General features: G+C 44.8%; 1 protein-coding gene across 1 annotated transcript in view; it reads left to right on the top strand.

Annotated features, from left to right (window-relative positions):
- MYOCD (myocardin) overlaps positions 1-15,738 on the top strand; it is a 197,839-nt gene that overhangs the window by 116,786 nt on the left and 65,315 nt on the right. The window contains exon 4 of the mRNA XM_069654513.1: positions 4,125-4,286. Within this exon, the coding sequence (XP_069510614.1) occupies positions 4,125-4,286 (162 nt within the window). The remainder of the gene's footprint in view (positions 1-4,124; positions 4,287-15,738) is intronic.

Below are 15,738 nucleotides of genomic sequence, written 5' to 3'. Positions count from 1 at the left end.
CTGTAATAAAAAACCTTTGCCTGAGTGGAGAGGGCTTTGTTCACTCTCTGGCAGAGCACAGGAAATTCAATTATCAGATAGATGGCATATCCTTAGCCTGGGCAGCAAAAGGAAGGTTGGCCTGGGAACACAGTGGTGACTCAAGTTTCACTGCTGATGGGTAGTTGCTAGGCAAAATCAAGTTCCTTAAGCCAGACCTTCAGCTAACTTTTTGTTGCTTTTAAAATAACTTGTAATTTTACACATGCAGCTAGAATGCTGATTCTAAGCGCAAAACTATGACATTTCAACAGTTACAAAGGCATGTGACACCAAACATAGGTCACTCATTTAATTTAACATTTTCGATTTTGGTGGTTTTAAATCCAGTTGTAGTTAGGCTTAAGCTGCTGACTCCATAGCATTTTTGTTATAAGCATTGTTTTTGGGCTCTTCATTTCCCAGATTTTGTAGGCACACAAAACTCCATTCTGCCAAATGTCTGCTGGTGTTCAGTGAATATTTTGCACATGTTGCAAGGTTTGAAATAGGCATTTTGCTTGCCTTCAGAAAAACACACAGAGTGGTTTTAAAACGCCGGCTTTTGGATAGTGGTGAGTACTGGTACTGCACCCATTTTTGGGATTTAAGAAATGAATTCCCCACAATTCTAGGTTGCATTTGGCAATCAGCATTGCCATTCCCAATGGTTTCAGACTACTGTGCGGGTAGTCCAATGGTGGTTTTAAAGCGCTTTGAAGCTAACCGGCGCTACTGTTTTTCCTTTGGCAACCCATTTCCCTCATGGCAACCCGGCCTTTCATTCTCGCACTGGTGGGTGGCAAGTGAGGCAACCATTTTGGTGGGCGCACAAACTGCGCAGCTTTCCTGGATTTCAGCGCACATGTGGGTTTTCCGCCATCTTGAATTTTCTAAGCCCACAGCACCAAATGTTGTAGCAGGGTAGCTTAAACGTGGGTCAGGACACCCAACAGTATAGACGTTGAAAAATAGCTTCATTCAAAATCCTCCCAGTCACATCACTTCTACCCCAATACGTTGCCAAACCATAGCGGAAAAGGAATGTGTCCTTTAATTTACCACTTGATGGGTCATAGGACCATCCAATCTGAACAGGAAACAATAGCTCACTTGCATAAAAAAGTAAACATTGGGAACATTTAGATAGTTGTTGGTTGCAAGGTCCAAGGTCCAGAGTTAATAAAGCAAGGTGTCTTAGGAACACACTAAAAACATTAACGGCACAGTCTCTCCTCCAGTTGAGTTTTTCAAACAGCAAAGTATGTTGTATAAAGCATGTTGTACAACTGTAGATGACATTATGTCATGAAAAACCAGAAGCAAAAGTGCAACATTTTAAGGTTTGAAAAAGTAATCTAACTCGTAGTTAGGAAATGTGCAGAATTATTGCTACAGAAGTTTTCTGGGATTGTTTTCTATGAAAAATCCTGATTATCTACAGGCGGACATCATTCATTGTCTTAAATGAAAGTCGCTTTGTATATTTGACCACACGCTACTTTTTTCTCTGCTTTGGAAAAATGAGGTAAAGTTCTTTAAAATATAAGGGCCGACAGAGCTGTTGCTAACACTTCCGAACATCATATTATGATGATAGGCACGTTATCTGATGGGCGGTAGCATGTCTGCATAGACATGTTAGCCTTTTATGTGAGTTACTCCCTTTCCCTTGGGCAGAGCTATCATTTTGACATGTTACAAAACTTTGAAAAGGAATACATGAAATTAATAAAGAAGTCTATCTACAATGCAGGAAAGGTCCACACTTACAGCCTCCACAGGTCAGGTCACAGCTTATTTTAAAAGAAACGTCATGGATAGCAGGTGTATAATTGGTATTGTGGTCAGTGGCGTTGCCAGGAATCAAATTTAGGAGGGGCAGGGGGGGACAAGGAGGGGCACAGGGTTTCACGGGGGGCGGCCCCTCCAGAACCCCCCCTAGCGACACCACTGATTGTGGTGCAACCTCTCCCACTATGTACAGGATTTTACTTTTATTTTCTGTAATGCATAGTTCTCCAGAAGAGGGCTGTGCATGACAGGGCATTGACTGAGAGCCTGCAAGAGCAGATGTCCTGCAGGTTCTTCTGTGGGGTGCTGTCTGAAATGGAGGCTTGCATGGTCTCTGTTACTGCAGAAACTGTGAGGGGAGCCTAGCCCATAAGAGAGGGCGAGGGTGGCTGGATGCTCTCCTCATTTCATCTTATGGGCCAGCTAGAGGCAGGACTCCTGGAGGGAATCTGTCCATCTACTTGCTTCTCTGCTTCTCTTGGGTGAGCAGAGGAGGAGGAAGAACGAAACCAAGTGATCAGATGGAAACAAATGCATGTATATCAAACGCGTTTATGTGTGGTTTGGTTGGATGTGTGGCAGCATGAAAGTGCAGCAGACCTGGCATAAAGTGTTGACAGGCCTCGTGAACTGCTTTGTGCACAGGTACCGTTAAATGTGTTATCTAGGGCAATGCTGTCATTTTATGTTTTGTTAATATGATCAGAACCACTCACTGCTGTCATGTGCACGGTGTTCAGGCACTCTGTCGGATCGGAAAAAGAGGGGATGGACTGGGTTAGTGAGGAGTAGGGGTTAATTGCAAACTTGCAGTCTTTTGTGCTGTGTGCTGAGCAGTAGTAGTACCATGAGCTTTGCACGCAATGTGATTTTTCTATGTGTCTTGTGATTAGGAGTATCAAAGGAATTGCGTCCAAAGAGGAGACATTGAGCGTCCATGGTTCAGGGATGTGTTGACTGTGGGAGGTGAAGCATTAGTTGGATTGCAGAAATGTAGAGTTCAGTTGTCTGGTGACAGCAGTGCTTTTTAAATAGCAGTGTATGTGTGGCTAGTTTAGGTTTGTGTTTGATGGGTTCTGTGTAGAACTTGAAGATTAGTTGGTGGAGTTCATGGTACAACCTACATTGTGTTATTAAACTGTGTATCTCAGATGAGAGGTCATAGTGGGATACTGTATAATACTCTGTTCCCTAGGACAGGTAGAAGTAGAACAGCATAGGATATTTTATGATATGCCTTATGTTTGAACAACTGAAAGTAAAACACAGTAAGGTACTCAGATTCTGACACTGTATAATACACTTTACATAGGATTACAGTGTGGGCAAAATGCAGTGGTATAAAATAGGATACCCTTTACCCTGGGATGACTGGGGACTAAATTACTTTGGAGAAACATAGGCAATATCAAGTATATCATTGTCCCTCACCTCTGGCCCACTCCAGGCACAGGCCACACAAACATAACGTTTTTGCAGTGGCAATGATGGCATATATTTGTCATAGTTAGCATGAACATGTGCTTTTGCAGCAGCCAAGCTGACATACATTGTGTACTGCCTGCATGGAAATGTATGTTTTAGAGTGCAATGCTAGCATAAAGTTGATGAGTAAACGAAAGTGGGGCAGCACTGTGTTGCAGGCTTCCTGGTCTGCTTTGGGTACATTCAACATGAAATTGTGTTTTTCAGGGAAATGCTGGCATATCAGTTTTAGATACTCTTTGGACAAAGCCAGTATGAAAATATACTACAAAATGCTCCTGTGTACGGTTGGTGACCTGGCCTCAACTGGAGCTTTTCATGTGTTCCCGTGCACAATCAATTGTACATTCTATTGTTTCTTTCCAAATGTTTCTTTAGTTGATGCTGTAAAAGGGAACCAATTGAACGAACTATTTAAAAGCATTTATTGTTGGCACTGCTTCAAACCCTCTTGTGTAAAAATTGATACCCCACCACTTTCAAAATTCATTAGCCACCACTGTAGCTCCCTCCTGCTGTAGGATGAAAACAAAGGTTCTCGAGAGTTTTTTCAGGAAAGCGAGAAACCAGCTAATAGAGGGTTCTGTGGTGTTTTTCTTTACATATTTAGTCAATAAATACAACAGTTTGAAAAACAACAAGAGCAATATAGTCTGTGGGGAGGAAATTCACTTCTCAGGGCATGGCTTAGGTCAATAGGTCTCCGAATACTTTACTAACATGTCAGTAAGGGAAAAGGAATCAGTATCCTGTCATAGTATAACTGGCATCGCAAACTGCAACATTCTGAAGCTTCCAAGCTGACACTGTTGGTTTTGGCATTCTAGATTCAGGTGCAGATGGGTCCCTTCAAGCTACTCAGATGAAGCTGAAAAGAGCCCGCCTTGCAGATGACCTGAATGAAAAGCTAGCTCTCAGACCAGGTCCCTTGGAACTGGTGGAGAAGAATATTATCCCTGTTGACTCAACTGTGAAAGACGCGATGAAAGGTAGTTCAATACACAGTTTCCTTATTAATATGTGCTTCAGACTGCAGCCATCTTGTGTACAACATGCTATCAACAAACATGCTATCAGCAAACATGCTCATGTAAATAAGTACACTGCTATGTGTTCTGCCAGCAAAGATACTATAGTTCATAAATGAAACAATTATGTTTATAGATCATTGAAGCCTAGACATTGGACATGTTAAGAATGGTTTAACATACCCGAAGGCTGTTATATACTAACCTTGAGCTCTGACATGATTGCATCTGGTCACCTATTTAGCTACATTTCCTAGTAACATGGAAGACTTCTAAGTATCAGAAACAGTAAGATTCTTACAGTTTTGTAGATTGTCCTGTTTCCATTGCACAAGCCTAAACATACCCCAGAAAATATTCCTCATTGTAGATGGGAGCCGATAACTGGATGGGTAAGATGTGTTTAAAAGAAGATACGAGGCATCAATGGAGTATTTCTCCATGCCTTTGCATCTGTGAATTTGCGAGTGTCCTGATGAAAAATGTTGAATAATAGGACATCTGAAACCATTTTATAATCTTTCCTGACTATTATTCTCTATTTTTCTTTAGGGTTGTTATTGGGTTACTAAGATCCAAAAACTTGAAATTAGGCGCTGGACAGTGGTTCCTTAGTATCCAATGAGTATCAATTTCCATACACGTTAGGTGTTTGCAGCATGTGTTGATTTATTTTTCCTTCAGTAATTCACACACTGGTTGTCACTCTTGTGACCAACATATTCTTTGCTAAAACTTCAGGCTCCTGGTCTCGCGGTGATCTGCTTCAGTCGCTCACTGAAGCAGATCACCGCAAGACCAGGAGACTATACAGACACTCACTCGAGAGTAAGAGGTGTCACCCTCTACCATTGCTGAACATAGGAATTCAATTCCAACCATCCGGGAACACACTAACCCTAAATTTGCCTTGAGAAAGACCTCAAAGGTTGAAACATGTGTCGGCACTAATGGAATAAAAGGTTATCACATACTCTGAACCACATTTGACTTTTTACATTGTACCTAAGTTCCTGCTGATTTTGTTGTAGCGTAAAAGAAATATAAATATACAGATATACACACAATTAAGAGAGCTGTGTTAAACATTTGCTAGGTCTTTGCAATGGTTACTTAAAGTATCATTTAAAAGATCACTTGCAATGCTATAACAATGTGGCTTGAGAAATACTCTGTTTCAGCATGATCTATGACTCTCCTAAAAGCCTTTACTGGATTTGATTGATGATTTTAGCTGCGGAACAACTTGATTTCCTCCAAAGGTGCTGGAGCTGATGACATTAGGGCTGGTTAAGGTATTGTTAAATGAACCATCAGATGAAAACACTGCCTGCTTGGCCACCATAAGTAGTGGCACTAGCCATCGTGTCTCTAACACAGAACAGCGTTAAGTCGCAGCCACGAGGAAGAGTGAGCATTGAACTTTTCCAAATCCCAACTGTCCACTTGCAGGAGATACAAATCTCGTAACTTCGATGTGACCCCTCCCTGGAAACTGCTGCCCCGAACACGTGCTTCGGTCATGCTGCTAGTTGGTAATGTCCACCTGCAAATGTCATTTCATAGGACCGGACACTGGAGTTAAGTAGCAGTCGGATTAAGGCAGTGGTCGAAGTGTACACAGAGGAGTAGTGGAACTATGTTCCCTGCAGGCCTGCCCCGCTTCCCGCAAACCCCATCTCCACGCCCCCTCCCATGTGCAACCCAAAGTCCCAAACAAGCACACGTGCTATTTAAGAGAATGTGCAGTGCAGTGCACTGAAGTGCAAGTTTCATCTTTTTCCTACACGTCTATTTTAAAACTAAACCATTGCAGAGCGGTTTAAAAAAATAAATGAAAGTATACGAACAGTTAAACTTTAAAAAAAAGTAGAGGAGCACCACTCCCAACCGCTCCCGCCCACTCCACTACTTTATTTAGGTGCTTTAGACAAGTTAGACACTCATTTGTAAGTGAATTGTCCCAGATCGCAATGTTTGATCAGCTAACTACGAAATTCCGGATTCACAACTTCAACTTTAACCACATGCTCAATTCGCCTTCTATTTTTCGAAACAGCAATCTGTGGCCTCCAGACTAACAGGCCCGCATTCAACTTGATTGTAAATAACATCAAACTGGTTCCCGAGACCCTTGAAATCTCTTCATGTGCCCTCGCTCTGCGCGTGCCATGAACAGCGATCGTCTGACATCTGAAGCCATCTTTGATTTCGCTACGATCGTTCAGAGTTGTTATCAACCGCTACTTTAAGAAGGCGTACGACTCTGCGCTTCGGCGTTTAACTCCTCTGTTTGTAATACCAGCGGGGTGACTCTGCGTTGACTCACGCCACCACCCAAGCCTTTGAATTAAACGTGTTTATATACTGGGAACGGCTGCTGGATCCCTTTGCGGAAGGTGAAAAGTGGAGATCGGGTGAGCGAGCCTCAGATCTATAACGCTCAGATGATGTGAGGCTGATGGGACCTCGTGAGCCATGAATAGCTGGGGCCCGACAGCGGAGGGGTTTCCGCTCTTGCCAAGTCCGTGTCATCACTCTGCACACTACATCTGACGGGACAGTATCCAGTACTTTTTGAAAAGAAAAAAAAGACCTTGGAGCAAGATCCGTTGTGTGGGAGATTACAACAGAGACGTGGCGTCCTAAAATAAAGCAGGGACTGCACACAGTCACTGGTACCATAAAGCCAGCAAGATAGATAAGAGGTGCCCGCGGTAATCTGCGCGCTGTGTGCAATGGATGTGCGCTCATCGTGATAAGTAAAGCAGCAAAAAGCAGCTTGTAGCAATCTACACAATTGTTTCACCAGCGCTGTCAAAAACAACTTCCCTGTGTTTTCTAGTAAGGTGACAACATAACTGAAATGTTCATAATCCTCATGAACAATCACACATCTTTGCCGGCGTTGTATTATTGTCATTATTATGATATCATACAAATGTCTAAATAAATAAATGTGCGTGAACCTAGCTTTGAGAAGCAACAGAGCGCTTTACAGAGGAATGCAACAGAACATATATGCAGTGGGGGTGGCGGGGCAGGATACAGAGAGGCACAAAGAAGGGTACTGCTGTTCAGGGTGTCAGGGAAGAGAGGGGCACAGGGTGTCTAGCGAGTCAGGTGGCGCAGGGGGTGACATGATGGCCTAGGTGTTGAGGAGGAGAGACTCTTTGAAGAAGTGGGTCTTGAGTTCTTTTCTAAATTGTGGCAGCGTGGAGGTGAGTCTGATGCTGATGGGGAGGAGATTGAATAGCCCTGGGGTGTAGGCAGAGAAGGTTTGTTTTCTGGTCCTTTCCTTTTTGCAGTGGCTGATTTCAAGTCTGCACGTGTTCTGGCTTCTGGTGGTCCGCTGTCCACCATAGATGCTGAGTTTCTCTGCAAGGTAGTTGGGTGACTTGAGGGTGACTGCTTATAGATGATGCAGCAAGACTTGAAGGTGAATTGTGCGTGCAGAGGGAGTGACTGAATATCGATGAGGGCCGAGGAGATGTGGTTACATCTGCGTAGACCCTTGATGAGGCACGCAGCCGCGTGTAGGACATTTCTCAAGGGCACAAGGCAGGACGACGGGGAGGCTTTCAAGGAGGGCATTTCCCCCATCCAGGTGGGATAGGGCCAGTGCTTGAACGGTGGATCTAGAGGAAGAGCTTGACTTTCTGCAGGAGGGAGAGCTGATACCAAGCTGTCTGAGTTTTCTTAGCTATGTGTATCCTGAAGGAGAAGTGTTTGTCAATGTGGAGAGACTTGGCGCAGGAGGTGAGCTTGGGTGTGAAGTCCTCAGGGTTCATAGTTTATAGCCAGGTCTGTATGTCTGGGTGTTAAGTGTTGTTGGTGAGGAGTAGAATTTTGGTCTTGGTGGGGTTGAGCTTCAAGTATGCACTGGACATCCACGACTGGATCAGCGAGAGGCAGGTTTTGAGCCTGCAGATGTCTTTGATGGAGTCGTTCTTGAGCTATAGCTGTGTGTCGACCGATTAATTGGTGGATGTGGATGTTGTGTGTGGCCAGGAGGGCTCCAAACAGCTCCATACATAGATTGAAGAACACTAAGGAGAGGATGTAACCCTGCGGCACTCCACAGGTGATGGGTAGAATTGGCAAACTAGAGTAGTCCATCTGAGCAAACTGCTGGAGTTTGGCGAGGTAGGACTTAACCAGCGTAGGACAAGGTCACCGAGCCCCATGCACCAATGTAGGGTGTCTTTGAGCATCTGGTGGCCTACTATGTTGAAAGCGGCTGAGAGGTCGAGTGGAACGGAGGATGTGGAGGCCATCGTCAAGGATGTTTAGGGCGTCATCGACCACCTGTATGGTTGCTATCTCTGTGCTGCATCTGAACCCAGATTGGTAGGTTTGGAGGAGATTGATGGTGTCGATGTGTTGCTGCAGTTGCGCGCTACCAATTTCTCAATGATCTTACCTAGGAAGGGGAAATGGGTGATAGGGTAATAGCTACGTAGGTTGTCGGAATCCAGAGTGGGTTTCTTTAGTAGAGAGTAGAGGGAGGATTAATTAGTACTGATGGGAAGGTATCTTGAGTTAGGGAGATGTTGATCATCTTCTGCAGGGAGGGACTTCAGGATGGATGCTTGGAGGATGTCGTCTATATACGATGTGGCTTTGAGGGTGACCAGGGTTTCTACCAGGTCTTCTGTAGAGAGTGTCTTGATTGTTGTCCAGGGTGTGGAGACTTCACGAGAGGGATGTGAGTTGGGTCTGTGGATGCAGAGCTAGTGTCTATGTGCTGGTGAATCTTGCTGATTTTGTAGCTGAAGAAGGTGTTGCTGGCGGTGGATTGTGGTATGGCAGGTTCGGGAAGCGGGTTGATGCAGTGCTTGACTGCTTTGAAGAGGGCTCTGCTTTTGTTTTCAGCTTCTGCTATGGTGTTCTGCTAGTAGGAGGCATTGGCTGTGTTGATTAGTTGTCAGAGGGTTGCTCAGAGTTCCTTGAGGAGTGCCAGGTTGGATGCCATCCAGTAGAGAGTCGCACTTCGGTTAAGGGTGTTTGGCCCATGTGAGGTGGAGTTTGGCAATGTCTTTCGTGAGGGCTGCCACCAGGAAGATCTTGAAGGACCTGAAGGTGTATCTGATGGGTTTATGCTGGCAGTTCTTGACTGGGGTGGTGTGCAGGATGTTGAACAGCATACCCAAGTGGTCAGAACTTTCAATCGGGAGAGGAGAGCTGAAGTGGAGGGAAGGTAGTGCAGTGATGATTAGCTTGAGGATGTTACCTTTCTCATGCATTGGGTCTTTTGTGTGCTGTGTTAGGCTGAAGGTGTCGAGAAGGCCAAGGAGAGCTTCCTTCATCAGTTTAGTGGCCTTGTTGCCTGGGAGGTTGAAGTCGCCTAGGAAGATGTTGGTGGAATGTGTGAGGGACATGGTGGTGGTCAGGATCTGTGAAGTCTCTGATGAAGGCAGTGTTGGTTTTGGGTGGTCTGTAGATGAGATGAAAGGTGACTGTGTTTGTCATGGAGAGTGGGAAGTAGCAGGAGAGGACTTTGAAGGGGCCAATGTCAGGTCTGGTGCAGGGTCAGGAGGTCTTGTGGATGACTGCAAGGCTTTACCTGTCTTGTTCGGCCAGTCTGTTGGATGCTGTAGCCGTCCGGGACAAGGACTTCCAGGATGTGGGTGAAGGTGGGTGTCAGCCAGGTCTCAGTGATGAAGATGGCATCAAGGCTTTGTTTAGTGATGAGGTTGGTGGTGTCTGTTGCATGGGTTATAGCTGAGCAGACGTTGCCAAGCATCAACCTCCATGTTGTGGAAGGTAATGGGGTGCTGATGGGCTTGAGGCTGATTGTGGGTGTGGTTACTGCATTGCAGAGTCCATGCCTCTGAGCAGGGGTTTGGGCCCTGGTGCTCCCGGTCCAAACAGGAATTGCCTTTTTCTTTGTCTGCCCTTCACTTTGGACATCCAGGCAAGAGGCGCCCTTAATCTAGGAATTGCGAGCAGAAAGTAAAAGGCAGGGCAAAGAAGGTGGGTGGGGCTAAGGCCACGTGACCAATATCCCCTTGGACTTAAACCACATGAGCTAGATCCACTTGCACCTGCTCACCAACTGCAAAGGAATCAACGCTGGAGGGATGCTTAAGTAGGGCTTCAACATATTTCAAACCTTACGCAAATCAGTGAAGCAGTCCCAGAGAGCCAACGTCACAGAAATATTGGTAGGGTGCACATTCATTTTAAAATAGTATAAGGAGTGAAGGAGCCCATGACAGACAGGTGATGCATTTTGCTACTCTACTAGCACTAAATGTTAACAAATGATGGGCCTGATTTACAAAAGCGTTTCACAATGGCCCATTCTCACTGGCAAAGTATGTTTAACATGGCAAGTAGCACACCTACATAGAACTAAAGAACTCTAAATCATTGAGGGCCCGATTTACAAAATGTTTTGCACTGAAAAAAGTGTTCATTGTGCAGTGCAAAAATTCTAAAATGCAAATCACAGAATGCACTTTGCACTGGCCCTTGACACCTTGTGCCCTGGCCGAGCACATTGTGCTCCCTGGCTCTGGATAAGAATACAGAGATGACTTGCAATTCAACAAGCAGAATGTTCTTTGAAAAAGTAATGCCTCTGAGGAAGAAGCTGCACAAGTAGCCTAACCAGTATCTATGTCTCAAAATGAACCAGGGGGGCAGTTATAGGTCAACAATACCCTATTGGCAGTTCGACAGCCTCAGATAAGGCTTTCAGCTGTTCTGTGAGGATTGAGCTCAGTTCAGGTATGGCGCATCGTGTTGGCCCAAGCAGGAATCTGGCATTGAGGCGGTTTTGATGCAGTAGCTCATAGTGGTTCTACGACAGCGTGTTGCGATGTAGGTCGGAACGCTCACCAGGATTGGTACCGAGTTGATGTGGTTTGAGATGTTTGGTAGCCGCTGGGTAAAGTCAATGCATGACACTCCAGGGCTTCTGATCGAAGGTTGTTGCTGGTTCAAAGCAGTGATCCTGATGTTCCAGTGTGCGGTTCTGTGAAGCAGCGGTTTTAGGTTGAGCTGGGTCAATTTGTTCAGTAACTGCTCTTTGAGTCAATTAGTGACATTCCAGAAGTCAGTGGCGTGCTCTTGGAAGGGGGTCTTTCTGGTGGGATCTACCTGGTTGTATAGCTCTGGAAATAGTGTGGCAGTTGTTGGCATTTTATGCTGCAGGAGTGCTGAGCCCCTGTCTTGTTCAATATTCTGTGAGTTGAGAGCTGGTCTAGAGTTTCCTTCTTCCCTGGTTTTGCCTCAGTCCTCTGTGATTCTATGAGGGTCCTGAGGTTTAGTCTGTCAAAGGCTAAGGCCCTCAGTTTGCCTAATATAGGACTGTTAAATGGTCTGGATATGTGTTTGTCCTTTGCACATTACTTTGTGCCCCTCTCCTGTTAGACTCTGTGGGGGATGTCCTCTACACTTTCATCGCCCTGGTTGGGTGTGGGGGAGTTGCCTGTGGCCTCCACCTCCATAGTGCAGGGGGGAGGTAGTTCCTTTGCAGTCCATGTATGCGCTGGTCCAATATTTGGAATTTTGGTATACTTCATAGATTAAGTACTGTGATGTGGAAGAGAGATGTGGAGGTAATCACAATGGAACACCCACCTCTCCGTCCTCAGTGGTAAAATCGTCCCAGTTCCTGTGTATTGACAGATGGATTATGGGATTGGTCAGGTGATTGATACCCCATGCTATGAGGGAGAAGGCAAAAAAAAAGCAGAAATTAAGCTTTTGGCTACGTGTTCTGTCGTAAGGCTGAGTGCCTTCATGAATATGTGTGAGTAGGCGTAAGAGTCATACAGATTACCAGTAAATAGTCTAAGCATTTGTTGATGTGTTCTATATGATTGCACCAGGCAATCGCAGTAATCACCTATTAAGCGCTTCCCTTCACCGTGCAATCTGGGTCCATGGCGTAATGTGGGTCGGCACTGGAAGCGTGTTGTGGGCGTCTATGGCAGTACCGTTTTTCCTTTGCACCATTGACTTTTGTGCAGACTTTATTCTATGAATCTGGTCACCATGCAATAGTTTCTCATGGTGGGACAACCTTTGTGCTTTTTTTGGGAAATGAGTCCCTGAGTCAGTACTTGGCCATGTAGCTGCATGAGTGCCTCAATGTAGCAGAACCTAAACTATTTTAAGGCCTTAGTTGGACCTCATTATAGGACTACTCCTAAGGTCAACAGTTCACCCATCCCTTTTCTACCCTCCTTCAGCCTGCTGTGATGTAAGGTAGCACTTACATGCATGGACCGAAGTTCTCTGTGTATGCTCCCGCCCCTGTCCACTCTCGATTCCTTCCTCTCCCTCTGTTGATGTCTTTGCCTTTTACATGCCTGCTAACATCTCCAAACTACATGCTACTTCCTCTGACCTCCTTTGCCTCTTCCCCCCCTTTCCTCCTTCACCTTCCACTCTTACGTCCTCCACTGTTGCCTCTGCCAATCCAGCTGAAATGGCACCCACTGTCCAGTCTGCCAACCTGACCTATGCTCCTGCACCCAGACTGTCAAGGAGCTGGCACGCCTTCCCTGCACACACCTCTCCCTTCACTTTAACCTCTGCCTGTCCTCTGGGTTCTTCCAGCCTCACATAAGGTGGTCAACATCCTACCGCTTCTGAAAAGCAGGGCTGCACCAAATAATCCTGTTGGATTACCAACCCTTTGCCCTGTTCCCCCCATAATCTAAAACTCTACAGCTTGTGTTCTTCGGGACACTGCCACGTACTTTGAGGCACATAAGCGCCACAAAGCAACCCCCTGTAGTCTGGGCTATGCAGCTGGTTTTCCATAGAAAGCGCTCCACAAAACTCTAACGTCTTTGCTGGTGCCCAACACTGCCACCTCTCCTTTGTTCTCAGCCTACTTGATCTTTCAAATAAATATAATTGAGTGTTGTAGGTGTGGAATAAGTTTCTTATTACCTGAGCACCTCTACGCTGAAGCGCGCAGTTTGCGCGCCTCGTTTTGCACGTTGCGCCACAGGATCCAGGCTTTCGTGTTCCTCGCTTTCTGCGCTGCTTCTGCGCGCTTGTCGTCCTCTATTTAAAGAACATGAAGGATGAGGATGAACAGATGTCCTGATCGGTGGTATGCGTGTGCTCACTGCATTACCAGTTTGCTCTTTGGTCAGATTGGACGAGGGTGGAGGTTTCAAGGGATGGTGCAGCTATCCGCAGCCTAATTTCCACCTGTTTCTTTTGTTGTGAACTCCTGGGCACAGGACAGAATCCTCGTCACAGGCACACACATTCCTGCCCCCTTATCGCAGTCTGCCAGCCGCCTTGAGAGACCTCCCTGACAACAGCAGGGACTTAGTCCGGCGACACCAGGTTTTGGGAAATGAGAACGAGAGCCCGAGCATTCCTAGACGTCAGAGAATCCGGGATCTTTCTCAGACGTGTTCTTGAAGAAGCTGCTTTCTGATAAAGGACGGCGTGTTGTTGTTTTACCAGACACTTCCATTTAAAGTACCATTACCCAGGCAGCTTTTTCAAAAGTTGTTATTTAGGAGTAATTTCTAGTGATTTAAGGAAAAGGAAATGTAAACAGCATTTTGAGCAGAGAGGGGTGAATATGTATTTAGCTAGCACAGCCATGCGCAACTGACACATGTTTTTCTTTTTTATTCAAACTGACAGTTAAAGTCAAAGAAATCTTAATTCAGAGGAAACCTGTGTAACGTAACGGAGGCAATATGACTGTACGGGGCACATGCTCAATTGAATTTATGCCACTGCAAAAACACTTGTGCTGTTTTTGCACTGGTGTTTATGTCGTTGCACACATGCAACTAGCATGTGTGCATGTACTCGTGTGATTGCTCATGTACTGTTTGCACCTGTGCAAATGAACTGTAATAACTCCCCAAGAGTTATTACAGTTTTTTAACTAAGGTCCCCTTTTATAATGTTTACATTTATGTTGGGCTTTTTAATACACAAAGACATTTAGGGCCCTTGGAATAGATGGAATTGTTCTATAAAAGATGGGGAACGTTATCTATTATTCAAATAATTCCTCAGTGAAAGAAAAGTCTACATTTGGCTGTGAAGTTTGTTACTCATTACAGTGTTGGATAATGTTATACATCTTATAATTGAAATGGAACTCTGATTTCTTAATAAGCTGTCACGGTAGTGATGAATTACCATAAACCAAAATGCATTTATTTTGTATGTATGTCATTGCTGTTTTTTCAATGCACCTAACACCATACCTGAGTTTGGTTTGCAAGGGCAGAGGTGGGATTTGAAGCATTGTTGCTCTGCGAGGTCTTCCTTCCAAGACCAGTCTGTTGCCCCTGTGCTATCCTCCCTTCTGGTGGTAACAGCCCTTCACATAGGATCCTATACACAGGGTGCAATAATAATATACATATAATAGATTAGTTTTTGCAGGGGTTCGCCTTGATTTGTCATTCACTTAGTAACTTTTAGATCTTGCTCATGGGTGTGCCTTAGCAATCCCTCTGAGGCAAAACTCCCTGTGTAGAGGGTACTGTAAAGCAGAGTGGCGCTCTATTTGAGGGTGGTAATGTTATTTCAATCGCGTGTAGTTGTTGTAATTGCCCACTTCCAAGAAGGCCATGTTATCTCTAGCCCTTCTCATAATATATTAGCTATGAATATTATTATTATTATTATTATAGCTATCATTCGGGTATTTATTGTGCTGATAGTATCAGTAGATGAAGAGGCCGTTTTTTTAATTCTTCCTGTGAGCCTTCTGGGTTATTGCATTACTTGAAACGTCCTTCTTATTTCCTAGCGTAAAGGGAAATGCAGCATGAGATTAATTTCCTGTTTAGAAAATAACCACATTTCTTTTTTTCATTTTCATATCAATTTTGATTTGTTATACTGCTTGCAAAATGCACTTTGGCGAATAGCATTTGTGGTTATAATGTTCCTTTGGAGTTAATAGCAAAACCTACGTGGACTGACTTACATAAAATGGTTGCTTTTTTGCAAATGGCATGTAAGGGGATTGCTATTAAATCTTATATGTAGTTATCTGCAGTGGTGGAAATGGAAAAAATGTGGTGGGGGATCCCACAAGGTCTGTGGTGGGGGTGGAGTTTGGGGGTGGGGTCGGTGCCCCAGGAGGCAGGGTTTGGGGGGTGGAGCTGGCAGTTGACCTCCGATCAAAGGAAATGTCGAAAATAAGTTTTAAACAGCGACATTTCTTTCATTCTGCTTCTTTTCCAAACTATATATCAATTCCATTTTAAACCACTTCCATGGCACTGGTGATGAGTTACTTCACTGTGCGGATAATGGTTTTGACCAGTATTGCTGAGTAAATATTATTTAAAATACACAATTTGCATCCCATTTTATAAAAAAAAAACTCCTCCTTGGGTACTATTGAAACGAGGTGATTTATGTTCGCCATAAGCAACGTTTTCTTTTACTTGAAGCA

This window comes from Ambystoma mexicanum, chromosome 3q (genome assembly GCF_040938575.1).
Source record: "Ambystoma mexicanum isolate Mex_15411 chromosome 3q, UKY_AmexF1_1, whole genome shotgun sequence".
Lineage (NCBI taxonomy): Eukaryota > Metazoa > Chordata > Amphibia > Caudata > Ambystomatidae > Ambystoma > Ambystoma mexicanum.
The sequence above is the reverse complement of the archived record's forward strand: the minus strand, read 5'-3'. Positions and strand labels throughout refer to the sequence as shown.